This window comes from Crocodylus siamensis, chromosome 3 (genome assembly GCF_052110815.1).
Source record: "Crocodylus siamensis isolate JL-2025a chromosome 3, ASM5211081v1, whole genome shotgun sequence".
Taxonomy (NCBI): domain Eukaryota; kingdom Metazoa; phylum Chordata; order Crocodylia; family Crocodylidae; genus Crocodylus; species Crocodylus siamensis.
Genome location: NC_143397.1, coordinates 207,408,539 through 207,433,220, shown reverse-complemented (window position 1 = coordinate 207,433,220; position 24,682 = coordinate 207,408,539). Strand labels below are relative to the sequence as shown.

At 43.9% G+C, this 24,682-nt stretch overlaps 1 protein-coding gene across 1 annotated transcript in view; it reads left to right on the top strand.

Moving 5' to 3' along the window:
* Nucleotides 1-22,873: 22,873 nt before the first annotated feature.
* The window catches only part of TPD52 (tumor protein D52), a 59,777-nt gene continuing 57,968 nt past the window's right edge, over nt 22,874-24,682 (top strand). The window contains exon 1 of the mRNA XM_090040226.1: nt 22,874-23,032. Coding sequence (XP_089896352.1) covers nt 22,999-23,032 — 34 coding nt within the window. The 5' untranslated portion in view covers nt 22,874-22,998. The remainder of the gene's footprint in view (nt 23,033-24,682) is intronic.

Below are 24,682 nucleotides of genomic sequence, written 5' to 3'. Positions count from 1 at the left end.
AAGCTGTGTTGGCATGACCTTTCATATACAAATGGGAAATTTGGGTTTTTGCTCCGACAGTATAATTACATGCACTTTTCAGACAGATATATATGCAAAAGGAAGCTCAGATTAGGGCCTCCTACATTTAACAATGTCTGCTTTTCCAGGGCAGAACATTCTGCACAGGTTTGCTATGCAGTTGTCCTTTTCAAGATTTAAATACAGGATTAACTCAGGTGATAAACTAACAAAATGTCACTCTGTGATACATTACCCATAGTTCTTTAAACAGAAAATGGTCTGCTGCAGACAGGACAGAGATGCTGCAGAACTTCACTGATAGGCAAAGGTTTCACTACCCCAGCTGCCACCCCAGTTGCTAACACGAGAAACGCCCCTGCTCACTTCACTTCTCCTTTACAAATGATATGAACATTTCCTTTTGAAACTTGTTCTCATTTTAATGTTTTCTGAAGCTACTGCAACTTGTGCAATAAAAGAATCAAATAAGGAAACAGACTTGAATGCATGCTAAAGTCAGAGCAATATGAAATAATCAAATTCATTGTTCCATGCTACCAGTATTTCATAACTATGAGATGCTGGTAAAGTTATAGATACCTCCAGTCACCTCCATTGTATTATACTAGTACCTGGTAATAATTTGCCCATGCTGTACATAAGGTAAAATCCAATCCACTTATGGAGATGAAGGGGAACAGACTGTTCAGCTTCCAGTGAAATTTTACTGGAAGGTCGGTATCTAATTCCTTTATGCTCTATTGAAAAAAATTTCAATCGCAGGATCAAAGTAATCAGGCTCTTTGCAAGTGGTGTACAGAGGGTCCAGGGAAACCAATAGTTACCATGCTAGAGCAAGGACCTTACCACATCCTCCCCTCAAAGTGCTGCATAGCTCAGTGGACTGGAACAGCAACAGCAACTGCTCCCATGGCTATGTGGGGTAATGGGGACATGAGATGTGAATCTGTGAATTCTGTAGCTCCAGTCAGCCCCTATTTTGGCCTATAAAGGACCTGCACACAGGCCTTTTCCAGAGAGCACAAGGGTTATATAGGTTTCCCAGTGAAGTGTCTCCATTTATAAGTATCCTAAGTAGGTGGCTGTCCCAGCGGCCTGCAGAGGGTTCGGGACCGAGAGCGTGGTCAGGAGTAGAAAGGTAAGAAAGGTTTATTGACTTAACAAAAACAACACTAGACGTAGTAACAAGACAAACAATGACAGACAATAATAATTTTCATAGGCAACTTATTGGCAGTCCTCTCTGATGCCTGATGTATGACAAGTTTCTCTTTCCATAAAGCTCAGCGAAGTCAGGCGTCCCCGATCAGTGCTGTCCGAGGGGTACTGGGAAAGACCCTGGTATTCAGTCCTTGAGGAGCCCACTGAATCCAGGCTAGCAGCTAATCTGTAATTCCTTTCACAGAGCTGTATCTTCCTTCTAAATGATTTCCAAATGTGTTAACCAATTTATAAACTTCCAAGCTATGCTGATAACTTATAGCCATTCAGATTCTTTTTACTTCAATTGTCCTTAGACTGACCAATAGCAGTACAAGCCTTGCATTCTTCTGATAAGGTTAATTGTTACTATGTGACAGGGCCTACCATTTCAAGGCTTTGCTATATTTACTAGGCCTCACTACATCTTTGACTTTAATTAGGCTCTTAGCAACAACATATAGCTTAATATCTGAACAAATGACAGAAAAAAAAACACTTGGTCTAATCTTCATAGAGCCTTCGGCAAGCACCTTTATCACACAGACAATTTTCAGCTGTCACAGGTGGCCTTAAGAGTGGGTGACATGGGTGATCACCCAGATCATTATGGTCGGGGGGGGCACCAAATACATACACATGTGGGTAGCCCACTCACAGCAGGACTGTCCTTTTCCCTCCCCAGCCAACTCCTGCACCAGGCAGGAGAAGTGGTGCCCAGCCCGCCCCCCACCTCTAGCCGCTGCTCAGGGGAGCTGGGCCAGGCATGGATGGGTAGGGTGATACTTGCTGCTGCCCGCCTGCCCATTTGCTTGGCACAGCATGATGCTCTGCCTCCCCACCAAACTGCCCCATGCCCCTGCCCAGCTGCCACTGCCTCTGCTTGCAGCAGTGCTGATTTGTGTGTGTTGCGGGGCGGGGCTCCAAAATACAAGTTCACCGAGCTCTGTCTACAAGCCAGTATAGGCCTTGTTGTAAAGTCTGAATTAGAACTTTGTATCTCCTTATTTCCCAAAAGCAATTTACAAAGATATGGAATGCAAACTATAGTGGAACATAGATTCAAAAGTACATAAAAATACAAGTTTAACTCAGGGCCAGAAAGATGATGTTGGTTGCCTGAGGCCCAATGTTCCAATATTTCTGTTAAAAAAATAATAATAGCACGTTTTCCTTTTTCTACCTGCTAAAGTTGTGGCATCTTCCCTGCCATAGTGTAGACTGAAGAGATAAAGCATAATCCTAAAGATTAGGAGATCAATTTTACATACGACCTTGGGTAAGTTGCTTGGCCTTCCTGTACCTCATTTTGGTCTCCATTGTAAAACTGTAACTCACTTGTTCTGGGCCATAATTCCTAGACTAAGAAGTTTGCATTCATTTCATATCATAAACTACACATGTTAAATAGTTGCCTTGGAGTGTTAAAGTGCTGTCCATCACTCTAGCAACTGAATGCCAGATACCAAAAGTTCAAGTTTCAATGCAAATTTGCCTTTGAGAAGGCTGAATAACAACTAAATGAAGACTTCGGAATTAGATCCTACACTAGGATGTGAAACATGGTTGGCCTGTCTAGTTCATCCCTTAGGACCCACACAAAAATTTCAACAGGGACATCTAGAAAAGTGGAGTCCTGAACATTTAGCCATTCCAGACTCTAATGCTATGATAGTCAATATCTTCAAATACTGCCCAAAGCAGTCTGTCTCCAGACCCTCTGACAGCTCCATCTTCTGGTTGTTCATTCTACTGCTGAGCAGCCTGGTGTGGCTCCTCCAGTGCATGCCAATTGAAAAATACTGCTCAGTAATCTGTAAGGTTCCCTCTCCCCTGTAGAAACAGCTGCCTAATGTCAAATTCCTCCTTGTGTGGCTCTGCATAATTGAACTGTTTGTATTCTCAGCCAAGGAAGATGTTTCTCTTTCCAAGGAGTTGCTGGAAATGAGCAAGCACTCTCTAAAGAATCTCATAAAACACTGATGTGGGTCTCCGTGTCAGGATGGTCCTCTCTGAGCCCGTGTACCATTTAACCTCCCTCTCCTTATTTCAGACCTACCTCAGACTCCAGCTTGCTTACAGTCTCTTAAATCACAACTCCTTGCTTAATTTAATGTAAAATATAAAATGACCAATGAGAAAAGGGCACTGTTAATACTATAACTGTGTCACATCAACCACAAGTAAATCCATGTTTTGTTGCCTGTATGCCTCCCTCCCTTTTCCTGTCTTCCCTAATATTGTTGTGATTCATGTAGAATGCAAGCTCTTGGAACTAAAAACATGTTTCCAGACTGTGTACAACACTATATAGTCATTTAGAAACATTACATTGTATTAGGGAATAAAATGAATTAATAAACCACAACAGCAATGATTGGTTCTTCATCTCCTTCTACCAGTAGGCAGAGTTAGAAGGTAGTGCCATCAGCAGAGGATAAAGGTGAACAGTTTGCTTTCATCTGCTCCAATTTTTAAAGTGTTTAATATCACCAGACCCAGAAGCAACCCTCTACTACCCTGACTTTTCCTCTTGTTTCCAAGTGGAGATACTCAAATGGATTTGTGTAGGACTGCTTTGCCTACGTGTAGAAGGGGAAGAATGTGCCTACATCAGGAAAAATGCCACTTACATCTCTGATAGCTCAAGTACATGGAGCATCTGAGCACCTCCAGATAGGGTAGCAGATTTATGCTCCTAATATACAGCATTTTCTTTTCCTTCTTGGCTGTGAGGTACTTTCCCAAATAGGTAACTCAAGTGCACGTCCCCAGAAGACAGCCCTTCTAGGCCTTTCATGCCTCTGTAAAGCTTGCATGTCTTTTCAGATGAAGGGGTATATGCATTTAAAGCTAATCTAAGCTCTGCTTCCTTTAATCTACACATTTACTCTTGTAATGAACACATGTTTTATTACCTTTCAGCATTAAGTCCTTCAGCAATTCACCTATAGGACTGAAGATCCTGAAATCTCTTAATCCATGCTAAGTAGATAGAGCTTCCTTGTTATTGCCAGGTCATTCAGGGGAAAAAAGAAAAAAAATAAAATAAAAAAATCAAGAGAATGTGGAAAATAACTTTTTTGAACAGGGAGAGAAAGAACAAGTCACCTTTCATCTTTTTATGAGCAGAATTTAATTTAATTCACTAATATTTTGCCCATTCCAAATTCAGTCTAGATAAAATTCACTGGTCATTCACTTATGATACAGCTGTTCACGACCAGAACATTTGTGCAAACCCAGAACTGTAATACAGGGAGTCCCCTCTTAGCACTCTTTATCGATTCTGGGAAAACCAAGTGTCAAGCAGAACTACGCTAAGCAAAAACCATTTTCCCATAGGAATGAATGTAAAGAGAGATAATTGATTACCGCTGCTGCCTCTCCCCTCTCCCCCACCTGCCTGCCGGCTGCTCCAGACCCACATGCCAGCCTAGATCCTGTGCTCCTGCCGCCTCGCCCTGGGCCCCCACCAGTGTGGAACCCCTGCTCATGCCCGCCCCCCTCATACTTCTTGCTGCCACTGCCTTTCCCCACCTCCCCTGCCCGCCGACCGCTCCAGTCAGCTCCACATACTAGCCCAGGCCCCACACTTCTGCTGCCCCACTCTGGGCACAGGCCCCCACTGACCCTGGCCCCAGGCCCCATGCTCCTGCCACCCTGCCCTGAGCATGAGCCACCACTGGCCCTGGCCCTGGGCACCAGCATAGGCCCTGCACTCATGCCTGCCCTCCCACTTGTTTGTTCTCACTACCACTTCTCACCCCCCCCCCCCACTCTGGAACCACATGCCAACCTTGGCCCTATACTCCTGCCACCTCACCCTGGCCCCAGTCACTGGTATGGGCCCCATGCTCACATCCCCACCCACCCTACTCACCACTTCTCCCTAACACCTGCCTGCTCTAGCACCACATGCCAGCCCAGGCCCCACACTCCTGCCACCCTCCCCTGGGCCCCAGGCACCAGCAGAGGCCTGCACTCGTGCCCACCCCACTGCTTACTGTCACTCACTGCTTCTTCTTGCCCGCCTGCTCGCCAAAACTTGCTGATTCCACCGAGCACTAAGGCAAAATTAGCTGACCACTCAGTGGAATTGGATATGAATTTTAAATAAGTGCTATAGTGAAATAGCACTAACCAAAACCATGTTAAGTGTGGTTTTTCCATATTAGTAAAAGAAACAGGGACAGAACCTCAGGGAGTGTAAACCAAAGTCACTATGAATATCTACAGCAGCTGAAGATCCAGACGACAATTTCTAAGCAATTCTGTCAAGGAAGGATTGCAGCATTCTTCTTTAAGATAACTTTCCTATATATACACTAATTTTCTGCACTAATATGCTGTTATTATGTGGGTCAGATACTTAGGAAAAATATATATACATACACACATTCTTTCAATACCATCTATAAAAGTTACAGAAAGCAAGATCAGCTTGCTGCACAAAGTGACTGATTTATGTCTTTGTAAAACTATTGTTCAAGCACTATAAAATATCAAATCAATGCTCTTATGCCCTACTATGAATGCTAAATTTTTCTCTCTCTCTCTCCCAGCAGTTTTAAGGAAAAACAGTAACATAACTGAGGGGATAAGGTGATCAATGGATCCAAACTCTGTCATTAGTAGTAGAATATCCTTAGGCAACAAATCCATGAGTTTCCAAACCAAGAGAGATATTGCCCACTAGTATGTATGTATCAAATATTGAACAAATCATTGGAATCACCACTTCTGCTCCATCTTCCTTTGCTCCTTAACTAATCATGATCTTGTTTAAAAACAACTGAAATAATTACAATATGTTTTTGAGCATCCAAATGTATAAGAGTATCCTCTGCCCAGCAGAACAAATATTCTAATGGTATGTCTACATGGCTGTATCTTCATCATGAGTAGACATTCCTATGCTAGCTTTAAATTAGCTGGGTCAGGTGCAACTAGCAGTGTAGCTACAACGTTATGGATCTCAATGTAAGCTTTTCCAAGCTTCTCGAACAGGTTTCGGGCTCCATGTTGCTGCAGCTACACTACTAGCTGGACCTAAGCCAGTTAATGTAAATGCAGTGCAGACATAGCTTCAATCTGCCACAGCAAAATGGGGAGATAGGCAAAAGAAATAATAATAATGCTGTTTTCTAGGACATCAAGCCTTGGATGCTACTTTGCCTTTTTTTTTTCTTTCTTTTTCTTCATTTGTTCCCCATCATGAACTTGCAGGAAGCATTTGAAAGAAGCAAGGGAAGAGGCTTGAGGAACAGGTCTGAGGAATGAGATGGACTCATAGGCTAAGTACAGATAGTCAAGAAACCCGAGGCTGAATCAATTCAGTCTTTGCAGGTTAGTTTAAGATTCACAGATTAAGTTGAAACAGGAGTGAATAGACATTTACCTTTGATACAGGAAATGCAGCCACATGCCTGCTGTTGCTCAGGCCAGCTGAGAGGTACCAGAACACAGCTCTCTGGCTATGTGTTCACATTTTCTTCCTGCTGCCTCTGAGGTCTCTGGGATTTGTAGTCCAGAATCACAGCAGCAGGACTCTACAGGGTTGCTCATCACTTCCTCTTCCTGCTTCCACATGCCTCTAGGATTTGTAATCTACAGTTGCAGCCAGCAGTAAGTTTGAGCAAGGGAAGGAGTGTTTAACTCCCCTCCCTGGCCCTAGATGGCTGTATAACCAGCCAGGCTTGCCCCCCACCACCCTTTGTCAGGCAGCCCTGACTGCTCTGGCTAGGGAGCAGAGGGGCAAGGCCAGCTCTGCTCTCTGGAGCAGACAGCACAGCACAGCCCAGGGCTGGAAAGCATGTTGGGAGACTGTGATTTAACTTGAACCGAGAAAGGGTCAGGGATAAAAGTTCCATAAACTGGTTTGACCCAAATCAGTTAAGTCTGATACTACGTTCAACCAGTGTTTTCACAAACCAGTTTCAGCCATTTTAAAACTGGTTTATGGGCACTGAGCTTCTGTTCTGTTACAGGTTTAAACCAGTTTCTGATCATTTAAACCAGTTTATGTGCAACTTCTGTCCCTAGCCATAGAGTTCACCTTCTCAGCACAGTGCAATATAATGCAGAGATGCCCATCCTAGCCCTGAACAAGTTCGTTCAGATACCAGAAGCAGTACAGCTGTGTAACTACAGTATTCAGCACTAATCTCCTCTGTTTTTCTGGGTATAGTTGTGGAGGAAACCCTGAATATAACCTGCCTCCTAAAGGCTCTGAAACCAGAAAAGCAAATAACTGCTCCCCCCAGCCCCCAACAAAATGAATCAATTTATAATCTCTTTATTTTTTAGAGCCAAACCTACAAATGTTAGGTTTGACTCAAATATTGAATGTCTGACATTGAAAACACAAAAGTACAAGAAGGCTTGACCCAAGGCAGCCAGTTCTCTAGCAGGGTGCCACAGCACCCTCGACTGCCTTAAGATATTTTCAGGAGTACCACACAATCATAACAGTTAGGTATACAAACATGATTTACAAGATAAACATTTTGCCCTGTTGTGGTTTTTCTGCATTCTTTGCCCCAGAAGAATTGCTGTGTTCTCTTTCTGTAGTCAAAAAACAAGTGAAAAGTAGGAGCTGGCATTTTCAGAGGGGTGCCTTGGATCTACTGAAGGATGCCTTAAGTCTTTCAAGGGGTACTTTGAGACTAAAAAGTTTGAGAACCACTAACCAAATGGGTCATTTGTAGAATATGAATGAGGCATTGGGACTGGTGAGGTTGAGACGGTACAGGAATTCAACCTGAAAGAAGATTAGGGCTTAGAGAGTATAAAGTGCAGTGTTGTGACTGAGAAGGGAAGAGAAACCACACAGCAAGCTTTGCAATAAAGTGAAAGCTGTTTGAGCTTCTCCTGATTGTTTCCTCTACCGTTATTGACATCCATTATTTATACTCCAGGCTCCTTTTGGTGTGTTCTCATGTGACTGCTGGGCCAATGATTTGTAGCTGCTCTTCATGCTTCTGTGCTCTGTGGGAGTGATAGTGATCCCATGGAAGTAAGGAAGGCTGGAAGCAGCAAATCCTCATAGGGAAGGAACTGCCAGCTGGCCAGCCCTGGCATATAAAGGTCATCTTTGAATACTCAGTGTACAATGTCTAGATACTTTGTTCCAAGCGTTATTGGGATAAGTCAGTAAACACCTAATTGAAGGTTATTATTTTTTTTTATTCTTGTTAACTGTGTGTGCTTCTTTAAAAAGGTGCTCAATTACTCTGAGACAGTCTAATTGCAATGTGATGTGGCAGTTGCTACAGTAACAGGTCATATGAAGAGCCAAGCAATTAGGTGAGTAAAAGCCATAGAAATCATCCATGTGTAAATTTACTTACGCTGTAATGCCTCAAAAGCACGCTTAACCTCTTCTTACTGACTGCTGTTGTGATTAGTATGTCAACAGGAGGAGCATTTGTCAGCTGATTGGAGTTGTTCCTTTTGTGGGGGGAATCAAACAATGCCTTAGTGCAGAAAATAAATTACCAGTTATGGTCAAAGCTCTCCTGAAAAGTCTCTCTTCCTCTGGCTTTATCTATTATTTAGTTCTCTGCCATAACTCAGCGCTGCAAAGCACTTGAGGAAACTGTTTATATGAAATATAAACTAGGCAGCGTCAAGCTTTCTTGCAGGACGTAGAAAATCATCTTGGAAACATACCTGTTGTCTATAAAAATGTAACAACAGTGACTTAGCCACAAAGCAGCATCAGAAACTCACTATTTATAGGGATTCATAAAAGAAGACAAAGCTCCTCTGCTGAAAATCTTATGCTAACTTTCTGTGTTCCTGTTCCACTGAATAAAGAAAAACAATTAACACACAAAATTATGAGCCTGATTCCTCTCTCACTTCTCTTGCTTTAAGATCACTGGGAAATCATTTTCTTCACAGCATTTGATGAAGTAGTCTACAAAAGCTCATGCCTCTCTGAAACTATTACTCTCTAAGGTGCCACCCTGCTCTGCCTTCTGCCTCACTTCAGTGGGATTACTCCTCTTTTGCACTGGTGTAAGCCCTGGGTGTTAAATTCACCCCATGACCCAGGCCAGATCTGGACCATGGAGCTTCTCACAGGTTGGATCTGTGGGGCAAGTGGCAGCTGTGACAAGGACAGCAACAGTGGCAGCAAGGGCAGCAGTAGCAAGGCCAGTGATGAAGCTAACAGCAGCAGCGATGGGCCAAGCAGCTGCAGGGTGAGCGAGGCAGTGTCAGCATTGTCTTCACTTGTCTGCCTGCTACTGATGCCCGTATCCAGCAGCGCCACGGGGTCCTGGATTGTGTCACAGGTCCCATCCCCATATTCCATAGCCTGATGGGCTGGATGGAGTGGCTCTGTGGGATGGATATGGGCCACGGGCCACATGTTTAACACCTCTAAGCAAATGTAAGCAATGCTGTAAGAAAGCAATCAAGCCTTCTACCTATAATACACTCCTTTAATGCTGCAGTTAGCTCTAAGCCAGAGCCACTGAGTCATATGTTGATTTATTTCATAAAGCCTTAATGATGAACCATATAAGAGCTGAAAAGGGATGACAGAATCTTTTTCATAGGCTCTTTTAAGCCTACGGCAGTAGATGCTTTGTTAAGTGAAATGCCACTGTGCGTTGCCATAACAAGGGAAATAAAAATAAAGATTCCAATATTCAGAAAGCAGAACTGCAAATGTCAATTATTGACCAAAGTGAAGTGAATAGAATGGACAAAGAAATTACGCAGAGCTGAGTCAGAAGCTAGGAGCCTCACTTCTTTAAAAAATAGAACATGGTCTATAAAGCTAGTGAAAAGATCCTCATTTAATGCCTAAATAGCCCTGAAATGCCATAAGCTGCATTATGTGAAATCTTTGGCTCTCTGACACTGTTTCCTGTATTTTTAATTCTCCTGTTTTAGACTAGTGGCCCTGGTTCATTTCTATGCAGTTTGCTTGCGGAGGGAGCTTGCTGTTCATGGTTCTCTCCCTGCCCATGTAGAAAACAGAAATTTCACCTTCGTGATAGTGTATTCCCCTTCTTACCCACTCTTCCTCTTCCACTAACTTGGGATTCTTCATGGAAAGGGCTTTGACATAATTTGAGATGGAATGGGAGGCAGAAGGGGGGGGTGAAAGGCAATGGAAATATGCTGAAGTATCTTGCCTTACTAAGGCTGTGGATGTTACTGCTTATGGTAGTAGCACTTCATAGAACAAATCAAAGTTTTGCCCTTGTGTATTAGCACCCACTGCCAAGTAAAGGCAAAATGGGTGTAAAACACTGCTGTCTGACAGCATTTATACCCACCTTGCACTTGTGTACATAGCTGTATCAAGTGCAGAAGAATGGTTAATTAGGCTCTTGGCTTCCATGACCCACCAGCTTGGCTGTCCCTGTGGCTCAATCCTGCAACCAGCTTCCCTCATTGGATCTGAGGAGGATGAAGGACAGATTGAGAGTGAATGTGAATGTATGTAGGGGTAATACATGGATTAGGAGTATGTGGAGGAGAAACTAAATTACTATGACAATGGAGAGTGTATGAAGGAGTGAGTGAGCCAGTTTATAAGGAAAAAAAATAATTTGGGTATGAGAGGATGAATGAGTATCCAAGAGCATAATAGTCAATGACTGTCCATGAGGAAGAGGCTAGATGTCAGAGAAGGTAGGGCCCTGCCCTTTATTGTACTTTAAGACACTCATTTCTGGAAAGCTAATTACGCTGTTGTTACTTGTTTGCGACTTCCAATTGGTATTGCAAGGTAGCCACCTGTCAGTGCAGTGGCAGCAGCATTCTTGCAATGGCTTTACTCTCTAGGGGTGCATCCACACATGCCAGCACATGTACTTGCAACAGCTCAAATAGAAGCAGTGCAAATTTGAGCCGGGGCTTTTTGCCTCAGCACATATTCTCGGACATGCACTTTATTGTGGAGCAAATTGTGCCACTTGGGGCAAAATAACTCTGCCTGGCTCCTCCCAGATCTGCAGCCAGGGTGAGCTAGAGCCTGGGGCCAGCACCTGTGCTGTCCCCAGCAGTATAAAAAAACACCCTGGCAAGTAAGTAGCTCAGGGCTACTAGGTCTCAGGAGCTTTTGGGGCCTGGACAATGGGTACCTGGGGATACTATCCCTTGTGCCAGCTTGACTGCTGAAGCAGCCCTGAGAGTTCCCTGAACCCTCTACCCACTGCAGCAGTCTGGCAGTGGGGGCTGCTGCCTGGCTGTGACCTGCTGCCTCCTGCCAGACCTGGATGGGGACTGCACAGCCAGTAGAGGCATCTGCCCCTCTGGGCCAGCTGCCAGTGGGCTGTAGATGCAGATTTGGCCTCTGTACGGCACTACTGCTACGTTTGCCTCCTGCCCGGCCATGTGGGCAGCTATTGCCCAGAAGATTTTCCTGGTGTAGTGGCCTGCTTTGAACTGTCAAAGCATGTCCTCCTGGCCCCATTTGGCCAGGATGTCAGCCACAGCCAGTTGGGTCCAAGGTGCCATCTCTGAGCAGACAGGGTCCTAGCAGGAGTTCTGGAGTTCCCTATTGGAAAACTGAAAAATCCCTGATAAAAAAAAAAATTCCCAAATCACTCTGTAAAATACCCCAAAATCCATGTTCTGCCACAAGTAAAACAAAGGGCCACTATAAAGAGAGAGAGTGAGACAGAGACAGCAATCAGTTGGACAATGTTTTATTGATATATCTTAGTGTTAAAGGATGTCTCTTATCATAATAATAAAGTGAACTCTAAATACATGTTTCATGAATTCATGAATATATATTTTGCTGCCCTCCCACAGGGGTTTGGGCCCCACACAGGGATTATGGCCCCCCAACAGGGGAAATGACCCCCCAACAGGGGCCAAATGGCCCTCGCAGGGGCTATCACCTTACCTGCAAGGCCCACATGCCTCACCCCAGCCCCCCGATTGCTGCCCCACCTGGCCCCATCCTTTTCCAGCTGCTACAGCCCCCCAATGGCTGCCCCCCAGCCCCACCCCCCACTTGCACCCCCAGGCCCCCATGGCTTCCCTGCCCAACCCCAGGCACGGTCACTTTTAAAGATAAAATAAAAAGGAAAAAAAAGAAAAAAAAAAGGAAAAAAAGCGCCTCTACTTACTGTAGAATCAGGACTGGGGGGGACTCCAGGGCCTTCTGGCAGAGCTCCCCCAGGCAGCACAGAATAGTGGGGAACAGGAGGGCCCAGTCTGGGGCCAGTGCGGTGTTCCTCTGCCCCATGATGTGCGGGAGGGCACCAGTGACACAGGTGGCAGCTGAACTGCCAGTAAGTGCTGGGGTTTTGTTTGTTTGTTTTTTAAACTAACTATGGGGATGCTGGGGTGGGGAGGCAGGGATCAGGGTGACTGGGGGGGTGGGGCCAGGCAGGGCAGGGTTTGGGGGGTCAGGCAGGCAAGTGGGGGCAGGGACCGGGCAGGGAAGTGATTGAGGGGGTCAGGGGAGCTGGTGGGAGGAGGGGCCAGGCAGGGAAGTTAATGGGGGGCTGGGGGGGCTGGCAGGGGGTGGACCCAGGCAGGGCAGAGGTTGGGGGGGCTGGGGGAGTGGACAGGGCCAGCAGAGGACCACCCGCACATGGTCCCCTCCTCCAGCCCCCCAGCCCTTTACTTACATGCACTGGAGCCCTGATGCTGAACACGTGGCCTGGCCGGCCATGCATTTCAGCACCAGGGTGAAGGGCCAGCCATAGATATGCTCTGGCAGCCAGTGTCTCCATGGAGGACCCAGCCTCTGGTTCCCTCAGGGCATGGTCCCTGCCCTGCTTTTTTAAACTTAGTTTTTTTTAAACCCCTGGATATCCAGGGGTCTAATTTTCTCCCCACAGTGCAGTGCGGGGAACATTTTTTCATTCCTGCACTTGCCTGTTGCCCTGTCTCAAAGCGGTTTGAGATGGGGCAAGAGGCACTTGCGCGCTCGTCTGGACATGCCTTAAAGGTACATATGGAGGACAGCTTCTAAGCAGCACATTAGGAACCCTGGACAATCTCTCCCACTTGCAGGGTGCCAAAAAGGTCAGATCTCTAGGGTAATTGGTTTGAAATATTAATCAGATTCACACTGAGAACTGAGGCTGGTTATTCAGTGAAAAAAGGGAAATGAAAGCTGTATTGTAAACCTGTACTCATGGAAGCAAATGTATAAAGCAAATGGCATACACTTGTGCATCTCATTTGTATTTACAGTGATATAAAACTACCTTGCTGGCAATACTGCTTGATCCCATGAGCTCTACTTCTAAAAGCCAGAGCTTCTACTACCTGAGCTAGAAGGCAGGGGTCTGTCAAACATCACTGCAGCAGGCTGTAGGCCAGTTGCCATTAGAGGGAACAGAGTGTTCCAATGAACATGTATGCGCATTAGATAACATTATTCTCACTGAGCTCAGAACAGGTAACTGCATGCACTACTGACCATAATCCACCTGCTATACGTATATTGCCTTCATTTAGCATGCACAGTTTCAGTAACTGGGTATGTAAAATACACAATATTTTGGATACCAAATCTCTCTCTTTGATTAACAGTTTAAGGGTAAAACTAATGAATATTGTACAAATCTTGCAAATTAAGCAACAACCAAGCTGCATGATCCTTGGATATACAGCGGTCACATCCCAGGTGTTTACTTTGCAGAATTTTCCTCACATATTTCCTTCATTAGTGAGATGTTTGGGTATTTGAACAAGAAGTTGGGGGAATCCTAGAGAAATTACAGAGGAAATTTAGTTGTAATTGGGAAATTAGATGACTTGTGTTGCTTTCAAGCAAGTAGCTTAAGGGTTGTGGAGAGGAGTTCTGATGTATCTGTTTAGCCTCCTTGTTAAAAGAGCAGCAAATGCTGCATACTTAGGGTGATCGTATGTCCTGATTTGGCCAGGACACTCCAGGATTCTGTAGCCCAGTCCTGGCCAGTTGTTCAGAAGTCCTGGACCAGAGTCTGGCGGGGAGGCACAGCAGTATGGAGCTCCAGGCTGGCGGGCCAGCAGACACTGCTGCTCCTGTGTAGGAGCAAGATAGGTGGGGTGAAGCAGGAGCCACCCTGCCTGCATGTGTTATGTCCTTGATCATATCATATACAGGAGGACTGGTGCCTGTCCAGCCACCTGTTTGGTAAACCATGCTGCTCTGCCTCTCTGCTGGACTCCAGCCTGTGACTTTTGACCAACCGGCCAGGACCAGGGTACACAATCCTAGAGTGTCCCAGCCAAACTGACATGGATGGTCACCCCATGCATACCCTTGCATAGCAATGATCTTACAAAGAAGAATACAATAACTTATTTTAGAAGAGTAGCAGGTCTTAGCAGAGAGAACCTGGAAGAATGAACTGTATTCCTTGGTGAGATAATTATATTTTCCCCCAAGACTTGATATACTGGATAATCTGTTGGTTCTAAACTGGGCCCTGATAGAGGGACTAGATGACCTCTGAGATCCCACTCAATCTCATGTTTTTGTGTACTGGTATTAGCACAGTTTGCTTCAGTTGTCTGCATTGTTGCAGAATCCTTCTTTATTTCTGGAAGCATATACTGTGCTTTGGGTAAGACCAAGTGGCTATTGGTCTTTTTAAAAGATCTGTTCTACTTCAACAGCAAGTTATCAGGTCCAGGACTGGCCATTTATACAGTAAGAAAGAAATTACGAAGTGGAATTCTATTATTTGTGAGATACCAGGCTTCATTATCTGAATTTAAAATCTGTGAAAACTGGAGCTCTACAATGAATGAGAGCTTACAAACTTCTTTATTGTATCTTTTAAATAAGACTCCTGTCCTGTATACTCCTTTCAGATCTGTCACTGATTTGTGATCTTAAGCAAGTGTTTTATATTCACTGTATCTCAGTTTATCCAATTGTAAAATGGATGTACTAAAATTTATGCATAGTACACTCCACAAGAGTGAAGTGAAAGTTAACATTTAGGAAGAACAGAGATCCTCAGAATATTCTTTTTTTTGCATACGAAAGTACAGCAGTTCTGGCTCTTACAAATAATTTAATTTAATATTGCGAATTGCTGAAGCAAACTGAAGGCGTGACCTCATTTTGCTTCCATTATCAAATTGTAACTGTGTGAATATGTTCCATTTTAGGCAGTATGTTCCTTGAATGGCATATTAGTTTTCTATGACTGACTCATTAACAGCAACTAGCTGGTATTAAACCAAACTCCAGCTAAAATACAATGAGTTTGTCACAACAACAAGGATGTTAATTACAAAGTGTAAGCATGTGGAAAATTATACCCAATTAGTATGTTTACTACACAACCCAGGATCTCTCACAGGACACACAACACTCCATCATTTTTTCCCCATAGGTGTAAATATATCTCATCAAAGGAAATTAAGGTATAGAAATATTTCAAAAAAATAAAAGCCTGTTCTTATTCACAAAGGGGGGGAAAAACTGCCAAGCCCAAAATATTGTCAGATATATGTGAGTGCTTAGCAACTTGTGAAATAAATAAGATAGTCATTGTCCAAATGAAATTACCCTTTTGTACAATGACCCAGAAAAGTACACAAATGCTACAAATTGTATAGTAACACAAATGTAAAAGAAGCCATGTTAAGTGCATCAGAGTTTTAGTTAAATAAATAATTATGCTTCCTTCACTGAGAAATTAGGAAGTGTACAATAATCAAAACATGCATAAGAGGAAATCCCAAACCTTGCACCCCTGTGCTTCCTCTGGTGACTACAAAGCAGCACTTACCTTAAAACATTGGGTCTGATTCTCCATTCCTGATTGCTATGTCCTCACTGAAGGCTGTATACAATAAACGTCCAATGCTGCTACAGATGGGGGCTAGGAATTCTGAGTTTGTTGTATTTTATACTCATGGGAGCAGATTTTTTTTTTTTGTAGCTGAACTCCAACCAGGTACCTGCCAGGAAGCTTGCTATTTTGATGGGAGTTTTATTTATGTAGTTCAGGATATCTGCTACGATATGGTTAGTTTAGATGACTATTGCATAATGCTTGGAGAACACTTCAGAATGTTAGAGGCTCAGAGATATCCAGAGATAACTTGTGATAGCATTATAGGGAATCAGAAAGAGGTAATGCCAGAAGGGACCTCCAGAGTTCATCTAGTCCAACCACCGCCTGAGGCAGGATCATCCCTATCCAAACCATTCTATACAAATCCACTGTCTAATATCTTACCAAAACTATAGTCAACGCACAGTAAACTTCCAGAGTATTTGGGAGGCTTCATTCTGACAATAAACATTGGTGTCCTGGGTACACGGTGATTAATATCTGGTGCCACTCCTTCACATGTGTCACAGTCCATGTGGCTGGAGAGGTAGGGTCACAATTTTAGTGGCTTTAGTGATATAGCCCATTTATAACAACCAAACCAAGGTTACATCAATCTACACCCAATTGTACAAGAATGCAGAGGGCTTATATCACCCAAAAAATGGCACATCCAATCTAAGTTAATTTACCTGAGCAGGTGTATTAACTTAGATGGAGATTGACTTAACTTGATCTCATGAATGCTTGTTCACATTTGCAGCAAGGACTTGGGCCAGGGAAAACCTAGCCACTTGCCCCAAGTCTCAGGTTGTACTATTCCCACCCTCCTGACTCTGGCTGGGCTGTTTTTATACACCCCGTGCCCCAACACTGCAGCCCCTCCAGACCTGCTATTCCTCACAGGCCATCTGCCACTCTTCTCATCTTGAGTTTCTTATATCAATTTCCCCTTATGTCTCTGGGAACTAGTGAACAATTTCACATGCTGCTCCCATTCTACATTCATGTGATTTAAGGTGAACTGTGTGAATGCAGACTGGGCGTGATCTGTGCTGTATGAACCCAAAGGCAGGCAAGGTTCTTTGAGCAGATGTGATATCTTTTATTAGACCACCTGAGTACTCGGGGAGGGGGGTAGTTCTTAGCAAGTTTTTGGGTGCAGTCACCCTTCTTCAGGCATAGGAAATCTCTGCTGAACAGAGAGACTCTCTGATGAATAGCAGAGACTTCCTATGCCTGAAGAAGGGTGACTGCACCCAAAAGCTTGCTAAGAACTTTCCTCTGAGTACTCAGTTGGTCTAATAAAAGATATCACATCTGCTCAAAGAACCTTGCCTGCCTATGGCTTTAGACCAACACAGCTACAACCAAAAACCCAGCAGTATGAACCCAAAGTTACTCTTGAGCCTGACTGCCATTTTCAAGTGCTGTAAAGCCAGAACTTGTATAGGGTTTGTGGGCCAATTGAGATTTTCAGAAGCGCCTAGAAGCCTATTTGCATGGAGATTAAGCTACCTAAGTACTTTTGAAAACCCTACTTATCTGCATCTTGAAAAGTGTCTAAATGCCTTTGAAAATTAGACCCTTAGGCTTGTAAAGATTTTAGGAGTTTAAGTCTCGCAAAGAGACTTAAGCACTATTTAGGTGCCCAACTACCTCTGTCAGTGTCCAAGTCCAAAATGTAGTTCCTTACAAGCTCCAATCTTTTTCTGCTTAATTCTAGAAACACCTAAACTCTATTAGATGCTTGCTTTTTCTACTTTACTTGAAGCTTTCTACTTTGAAGTTGCCTAACCTGTACTCTTAGGTATTCCCTGAATTTTTTCATTTTAGCTGATAATCTGCTCAGCATGGTTATCTCCTGTTTCATTCCTCTCCGGATTCACAACTTAAATGTTTCTTTGCTTATCTCACCTTTTGAACAGTTGATCAAAGTGCATCAACTTGTTTTACATGCTGGCAATTCTGAAGTGGATTGGATGCTAAGATTAAACTTTATTTTTAGTAACAGTACAATGTGTAAGTATGCACACTGTTTACCTAACAAACATAAATAAAGAGAAAAGGCATTCTCCAGTATACCAAGCTTCACCAAAAAGATGGGTGTGTGTGTGTGTCGGGGGGGAGGATACTATTACCTCCTTTTTTTCTAATAGCTCATGGGTTAAAACATTAATTCAGGGTTGGAGGCCAGGGCTCTCATTTCCTCTCACTGGGGCAGGGTTCGTTTTGAATTCATTGAAATACATTTGGAAATTAGGCCTTTAAGCACTTTCTGTAATTTTTCCTGTGATCTATGATGCATATGTGAGTTAGTTCTGAAATATGTTTCCTCTAAGGGCCAAATCCTCTGCTTCTAACTTTAATGCTGTATAACTCAGGGTGAGCTGTGGGAAGGTTTCACGTTTTGTTAATTCAAAATAAAATTTTAGATTTAATTGGTATTTGAAGAACTTTGAGATTTATTATGATAAAAGCAAAATAGCCTCTGGTTTGGCCCAGTCCTGCATAGTGTACTTTCAACTATTAAAACTGAATTGGTAACCAGGAGGGACTTCTGAAATCATTTTGTTTACTTGTTTATTTACATAATTGGTGGAAAAAAAGGAACTGACACAAAAAATATAGCTATGGGTATAGCTAGTCCCTTTGACCTCATCCATTTTCCCTTTATGTATTACACTCACCCAATTTTGTGGGGTTATTTTATTAGAAGTCATATAAATGGGTTTAAACAGCTTGATCAAAGCTGGAACCCCTGGGCACTACTGTCATATAAAAATATAATCATTATAGACATTGGCAAGAGATGAGTATGCTCTGCACTTAAAGGGAGGGTTGCACCAGCTCACAGAAGGCCACAAATAAAAAGAGAATATGCCACCTTGCCTGACAACAACATGGAGGGTTTCAATGCTCTTTCTCAAGAAAGAATACCCAAGGTCGAGGGGTTTGGAATATGGTTATCTGTAAGGCCCTAGAGGTGGTAGATTCTGATAGCTGGTCTAACATGAACATAGTACTGTTCTCTATCAATGCTTAAAGATAGCCTGGGGTTGAAAGCTTGCTGACAAAGAAAATGAAGATGTGCAGTACCATTGAACAGAACGGAAAAGGAATCCAGGCAAACAAAGACGGCTAGTTTTATTCATAGCAGTTGTAGATGTGTTTTCCCCTTATTAACTGTGTTGCAATAACTGGATGGAGAAGAGATCAGGACAATACTCTTCGTATCTGTATAGGAAAATTAAATAAGGTTATATTTGTTTATGCTCTGGAAACCCATTTATTAACTTTTTATAGTTAATGAGATAGGTTCAGTTTAATTGGCACAGAGACATGTAAATTAAATCTATCCATCAACCCTAGTGATCCTCCTGCATTATAGAAGGTCTATCTTCATGGGGAGAGCAAGGAACAAGTACAGTGTCCTTCACTGAGCTTCTAATCAGAAAAAGACTGCTTTCATCTGTGTTAGGGATTTACTGCTGCTTTGGTGATGAAAAGACCTAAAGGGAAGCACTGAACTAATTCCTCAGCTGCCCTGATTATTGACTACTTTTTGGTATGTAATGGTCTCTAAGTATTTCTGTTCCCCCAAGGAGAAATGGTGGATCTGAGGTTCTGCTCTGCTGCAACTTTGTTCCCTGACAGACTTCCTATTGTTATTGGGCCTATGATAGTATAAATTTTAAAACCAGCTAGTTTTGGAGAAAAGGTATTTAATTTCAAATCTTGCTGATGGTCTTACTGAGAACAGATCTATCATAAAAAAAAATCATCTACTTGAGAGGGATGGGTAAAAGCTGAAAATTTCAAGTGGAATACTGTTAAAAAAGAATACTTTGTCTGGGTTTTTAAAGATTTCTTATAATACCAGACACACATCAATTTTAGACATCATTCTGTGTTCTGTTTTATTTTATGAAACACTGCCACAGTCATAAAATATCAGCATGAGATCTGAAGGCGCATCTCACTGCAGGGAATTACATGCCTAGCTAAATTAATTCCTGAGCATCAGGATAGAATGAGGTACACATACACAGGTTATATTCTCATCTATCTGCTTGCTGCTTTTCATGACATCATCATAATCACTTCTTTCTGCTGCTATGTATATGCTAGATGTAAACAAATACTCCTCTACTTTAGCAGGAGCTCATATTTCTTAGCTGTCCCAGACTTGATGGAATACCTGAAATCTGTTGGTTTTTTTTTTTTTTTTCCTCCAGTGTCCGGACATCCTGAATTGGCACCTTGCGGCCTTCTATTGTGATTGTCTTCGGCATGTGACACTGCATGCCAAATGTTTGTGACAATTTGGCTATTCACAAAGTCCCTTGCTATGTCTACCCTGCCACTCATTTTGTGCAAGCACTGCTTTTTTTTTTTTTTTTTTGAGCAAGCAAAACTATAGATAACAGGACCAGTAAAATAATTTAATTTTCTTTATCTAAATTCTCTCTAAAAACAACTTGCTCTTAGCATTAGCACAGTTCAGCATTTAACATTATGTCAGGAGAAAGCTCTGGTTAAATCTCTGATGTTTCAAGCCTACCCAGTGCTCTGTTTTGTTAAATTGTTAAACTATGTAATAAAGTCCTGGTGCTTTTGAACAATTGCTTTAAGTGCACTGAGGTGCTTTAAATGCTGCTCTCAAGGGGACCTTGCAGATGCTAATGTAAAACTGCACCTTATTTTCAGTATCTCAGTGCAATTTGTAAGCATGCACATTGTTTATTGACCAACATAAATAAATAGAAAAAGAAGTAAACAGCCTGGAAAATGGGTCTGTTACAAGGGTATAGAGATGTCATTCATTAGTGTTCCGGTACAGAGTCTTCACAGTCTGGCGCAGCTTTCATTATCCAGCTCCAGCAAAGCAATTGTTGTATTGGATCTATGAATGACAGTACTTGCTGTTACATAGCATCTCTCTTCCCAGGATCCAGAAAGTAGTGAGTACTATTAGATCCTGAGTATATAGACAGATGGAGAGAGATTTACAAATGGGAAAAATGACAGCTTCAAATGCCACAATAGTTAGCTAACTCAGAAAAAAAACTTAACTACTGTAGTTGGAAAAAAAATTGAAGCAAGCTTTTGGGTTGCATACCAGCCCAGCCTCTGGCTGCTTTACTTTTCATTCTATCCAGGAAGAGCACACACCAATTGCAGAAACTTCCTCAGCTTGACGAAGGGTTTTTAAACCTGAAAGCTTGCTTAACATTTTTCCCAATTATTTAAGTTGGTCTAATAAAAGATATCAGATTCATCCAAAGAACCTTGTCTGCCTATGTCCTTAGATCAACAAGGCTACAACCTACACTGCTGTCCCTGTCAAGGCACTCAAGGAAGTTAGATTTGGTGTGTGTGTAAACATAAATCTAACCTTCAAAATCTAATATACACACACGTAGTTTTGCATATAACTTCATCATATATAATAATACATATTTTTCACCTGTTAAACAATAACTTAAAGTTTTAATAATATGCTGGGAGGTGAGTAACTATATTACTCAGTTCAAGTTCAAAGTAAAACCAAATACATGTTTATGGCAATATGCACTAATTTGCTAGATTACCTATTAAGTTTAAAAAACAGAATGAACTAGGGGAAAATAGTTAACAGATAGCATTCTTTAGTCCTGTAGCTGTCACAGTTAAATGTACATCTCTTATTCTGATTCATAAAACAAAACCAGGCCTTCTTGAGTGTCTTAACAGTGCCCCCAATCACTCTCACTCATTTGTACACCTAAATTAATATTACCACACCTAAATTAAGGTTTTTAGCTAGAGTCTGCAGGGCTGTGACACAGAAGAGAGATATTACTAGGAACGGCTAACAAAGAGCAAATTGCAGGAAAAACAATGGTTTGAATAGTGGAACATTGAGACCATTAAAAAAAGAGAGGGTTGTTAACACCTGTGGAGTGAAGAGCCGCCTCACTTAAAATGAGCCATGAAGTCAAGTGACTCCCTGATCAGAAATACTGCTGCTACTGCCAGGCAGCTGGCTTTAAACTTTGAGAGGAGCAGGACTCAAAGCAAGGGGTGCCCCCCCCGAATCTGCTTCCCCATATATGTACTTTGGTCAGTCTATAAAGTGCAATCTCCCCTGCCTTCTACAGGTGATAATGTGTCCCAACCTGTGCACCCTTCAGAATCCTAGATGGGCCCACCTCGGCTTGTGGACAGACCATGCGCACCCGTCCCCTGCTCACACGGGGCAGCTGAAACCCACCTGGCAGTTTCCCCTGGGCTCTTTCCTGGGACCTTTATTTCAACTTAGCTCCGGATCTTCAGGATCTTCCAGCCCAGGGGGAAGGCAGGCCGCTGCTGTTCCTCACCGGCAGGGATCCCGGTGTTCTCTGATTTAAAAAAAGGAAATCCTCAATTTTCAGATTTAAAAAAGTAACCCCCAAATCCACATTTTACCCTGATTAAAATGGAAGACACTACGTGTGTGTGTGTGTGTGTGTGTGTGTGTGTGTGTGTGTGTGTGTGTGTGTGTGTGTGTGTGAGAGAGAGAGAGCGCGCGCTATATAGTGGTGTTTCATTTTAATTATGGAAAAACTGTGGATTTGGAGTTCCTTTTCTTGATCTGAACATTGGGGATTTTTTTTCCCATCGGAGAAAACCAGGATCCCTGCTCGTGAGGGATCCTTTATGTATTTATTTCTCTTTGCATCCCGAAGCAGCTCCCGCAGGAGGAGCCCGGGGCCCTCCTGTGCACAACACGCCTTCCCCCCGCGGGGGCCGGACTAGCTCTCGCCGCACGCCCCTCCGGGACCCCCTAGGCGCTGCCAGGCTGCTCGTTTCCCCTCACAGCACCCCGGGGGCGGCCCCACCTGCCGGGCGGGGCGGACGCGGTCAGGTGGCCGCGGGCGGAGTGACGCGAGGAGCCGCCCCGGAGGAGGTTTGGGCGGCGCCGGCGCGGCCAAGCCAGACGCTGCCGGGGCCGGACGTGCGGCGTCGGGCGAGGGGGCAGATGGCTGCGAGCGGGGAGTCCGGTCCGGAGCAAGGTGAGCTGCCCCGGAGCCCTTGCGGGGGTCCCGCAGCGCCTCCCTTGGCCGCGGGGCCGCCCCTGGGAGGGAGCTGCACCCGGGGCGGGGCGGGCTGAGGGAGCTCCCCTCCCCTCCCCTCGGCCTGGCTGCCTGTGTGGCCGCAGGCCTGCCCCGCCCGGCACCTGCCACCTCTGCCCGCCAGGCCTGGGCGTCCCCGGGCCGCCCCCTTGGCGCTCCTTGCCCGGGGTCCTTCGGTCCTCCGGGGTCCTGCCCGGTCCTGGCCCCTTGGCAAGGGTTGTGCGCACTGGCCACAGCAGCAGCAGCTTCCCTGCAGAAGCTGCTTGGGAGGCCTCCACTGCACAAGGGTTCCCCCCCCCCCCTTGTGAAAATAGATGTCAGCCCTTGCTGTGAGTTGCTTCCTTCTAAATTTGCCCGTGGTGGGGAGGCTTGGCTCCAAATCGGCCCTGGGGATGCTGGGTTTGAAACCTGCTAAGATAGCTCATGCATTCATATTTAATAACTGCATAGTCTCGCTGGGATGGCTCCATGCACAGGCTGAGAGTTTCTTGAGTGCCTTCCTTCCTCCTGCACCTCTTACCGGGGGGGTTCAGCATCCTGAAAATAACTCTTGAAACACAGCAAATCAGAGGTTTGCCCCCTGAATCTGGCTTGTCGCTCTTAAAAGGCTGCTAATGGTGGAGCATGGAGTTGAACAGATTGATTTGGTAAAATGAAGCCTCCAGTTCTCCTGTAGCACAGGAGAGCTTTTTTTTTTCTTCTCTTCCTGTTTGCTGTAATTGGAAAAAGTGAAAAGATATGCTGGAAGACCATTGGCAAGAAAGCTAAATGTACTGGGTAAAGCCATGAATTTCTAGTGTAAGGCTAGGTATTAGTAAAAGATTGGGGCAATGCTGTAGTGAAGCCAAACCTGGCTGCCAAATATGGCTGCTAAGAGGTGAATGTCAGGGTGTCAGAGGTCCTGTCCCTTGACCTCGAATAGGAATGCTATCAGTCTCTTGAGCAGTAAGGGTGAATTTTTCCAAATAGGGGAGGAAAAAGCAGAAGAGGTGAACACCTGCCATTTACTTGGCATCCTCATCCTGGCTGTTCGAAGCTCTGCCCCGCAACAGGAAATTTCAGTTTGGCTGTTGTCCAGGGGCATTTGAATGACAGGAATAGAAGCACTGCAGGAGTTTGTAGATTCTGGAAGACAAAAACCTCATTGGTTTTAATTTTCTTTACATTTGGGAGCCTGTCTAGCTCTGTCTTCTTTGGAAGCTATTTCTGAGGTCATGAACCTGTTTTTTGGGGGGAAAAAGGCTGAGTTGAGTTTTACAGTTTTGAAGTTGAGTGTTTTGATTGGCCTGATAGGTGATATATTTATTTATTACCTGTGGCTGTAACACTTTTTCCACATGGCAACGTACTAAATTTTCCATCGTAGCTTTTTATAGGGTTGAATAAACCAGATTCGGTTATGAGCTGTTTCTCCATTGCTGAACCAGTAGTGCTGCTCTTACCAGATCAAATTTGTTATTTGGCCCTGTTTAACCTAATTTTATGGCTCATTGTGAATGTGTTCATAATAATAAAAGTAAGTGTGTGATGGCTAGTCTTGTGTACACTGTTGGCATGCCTTCAGTTTGGGGTCTCTGTCTGACTTTGGAC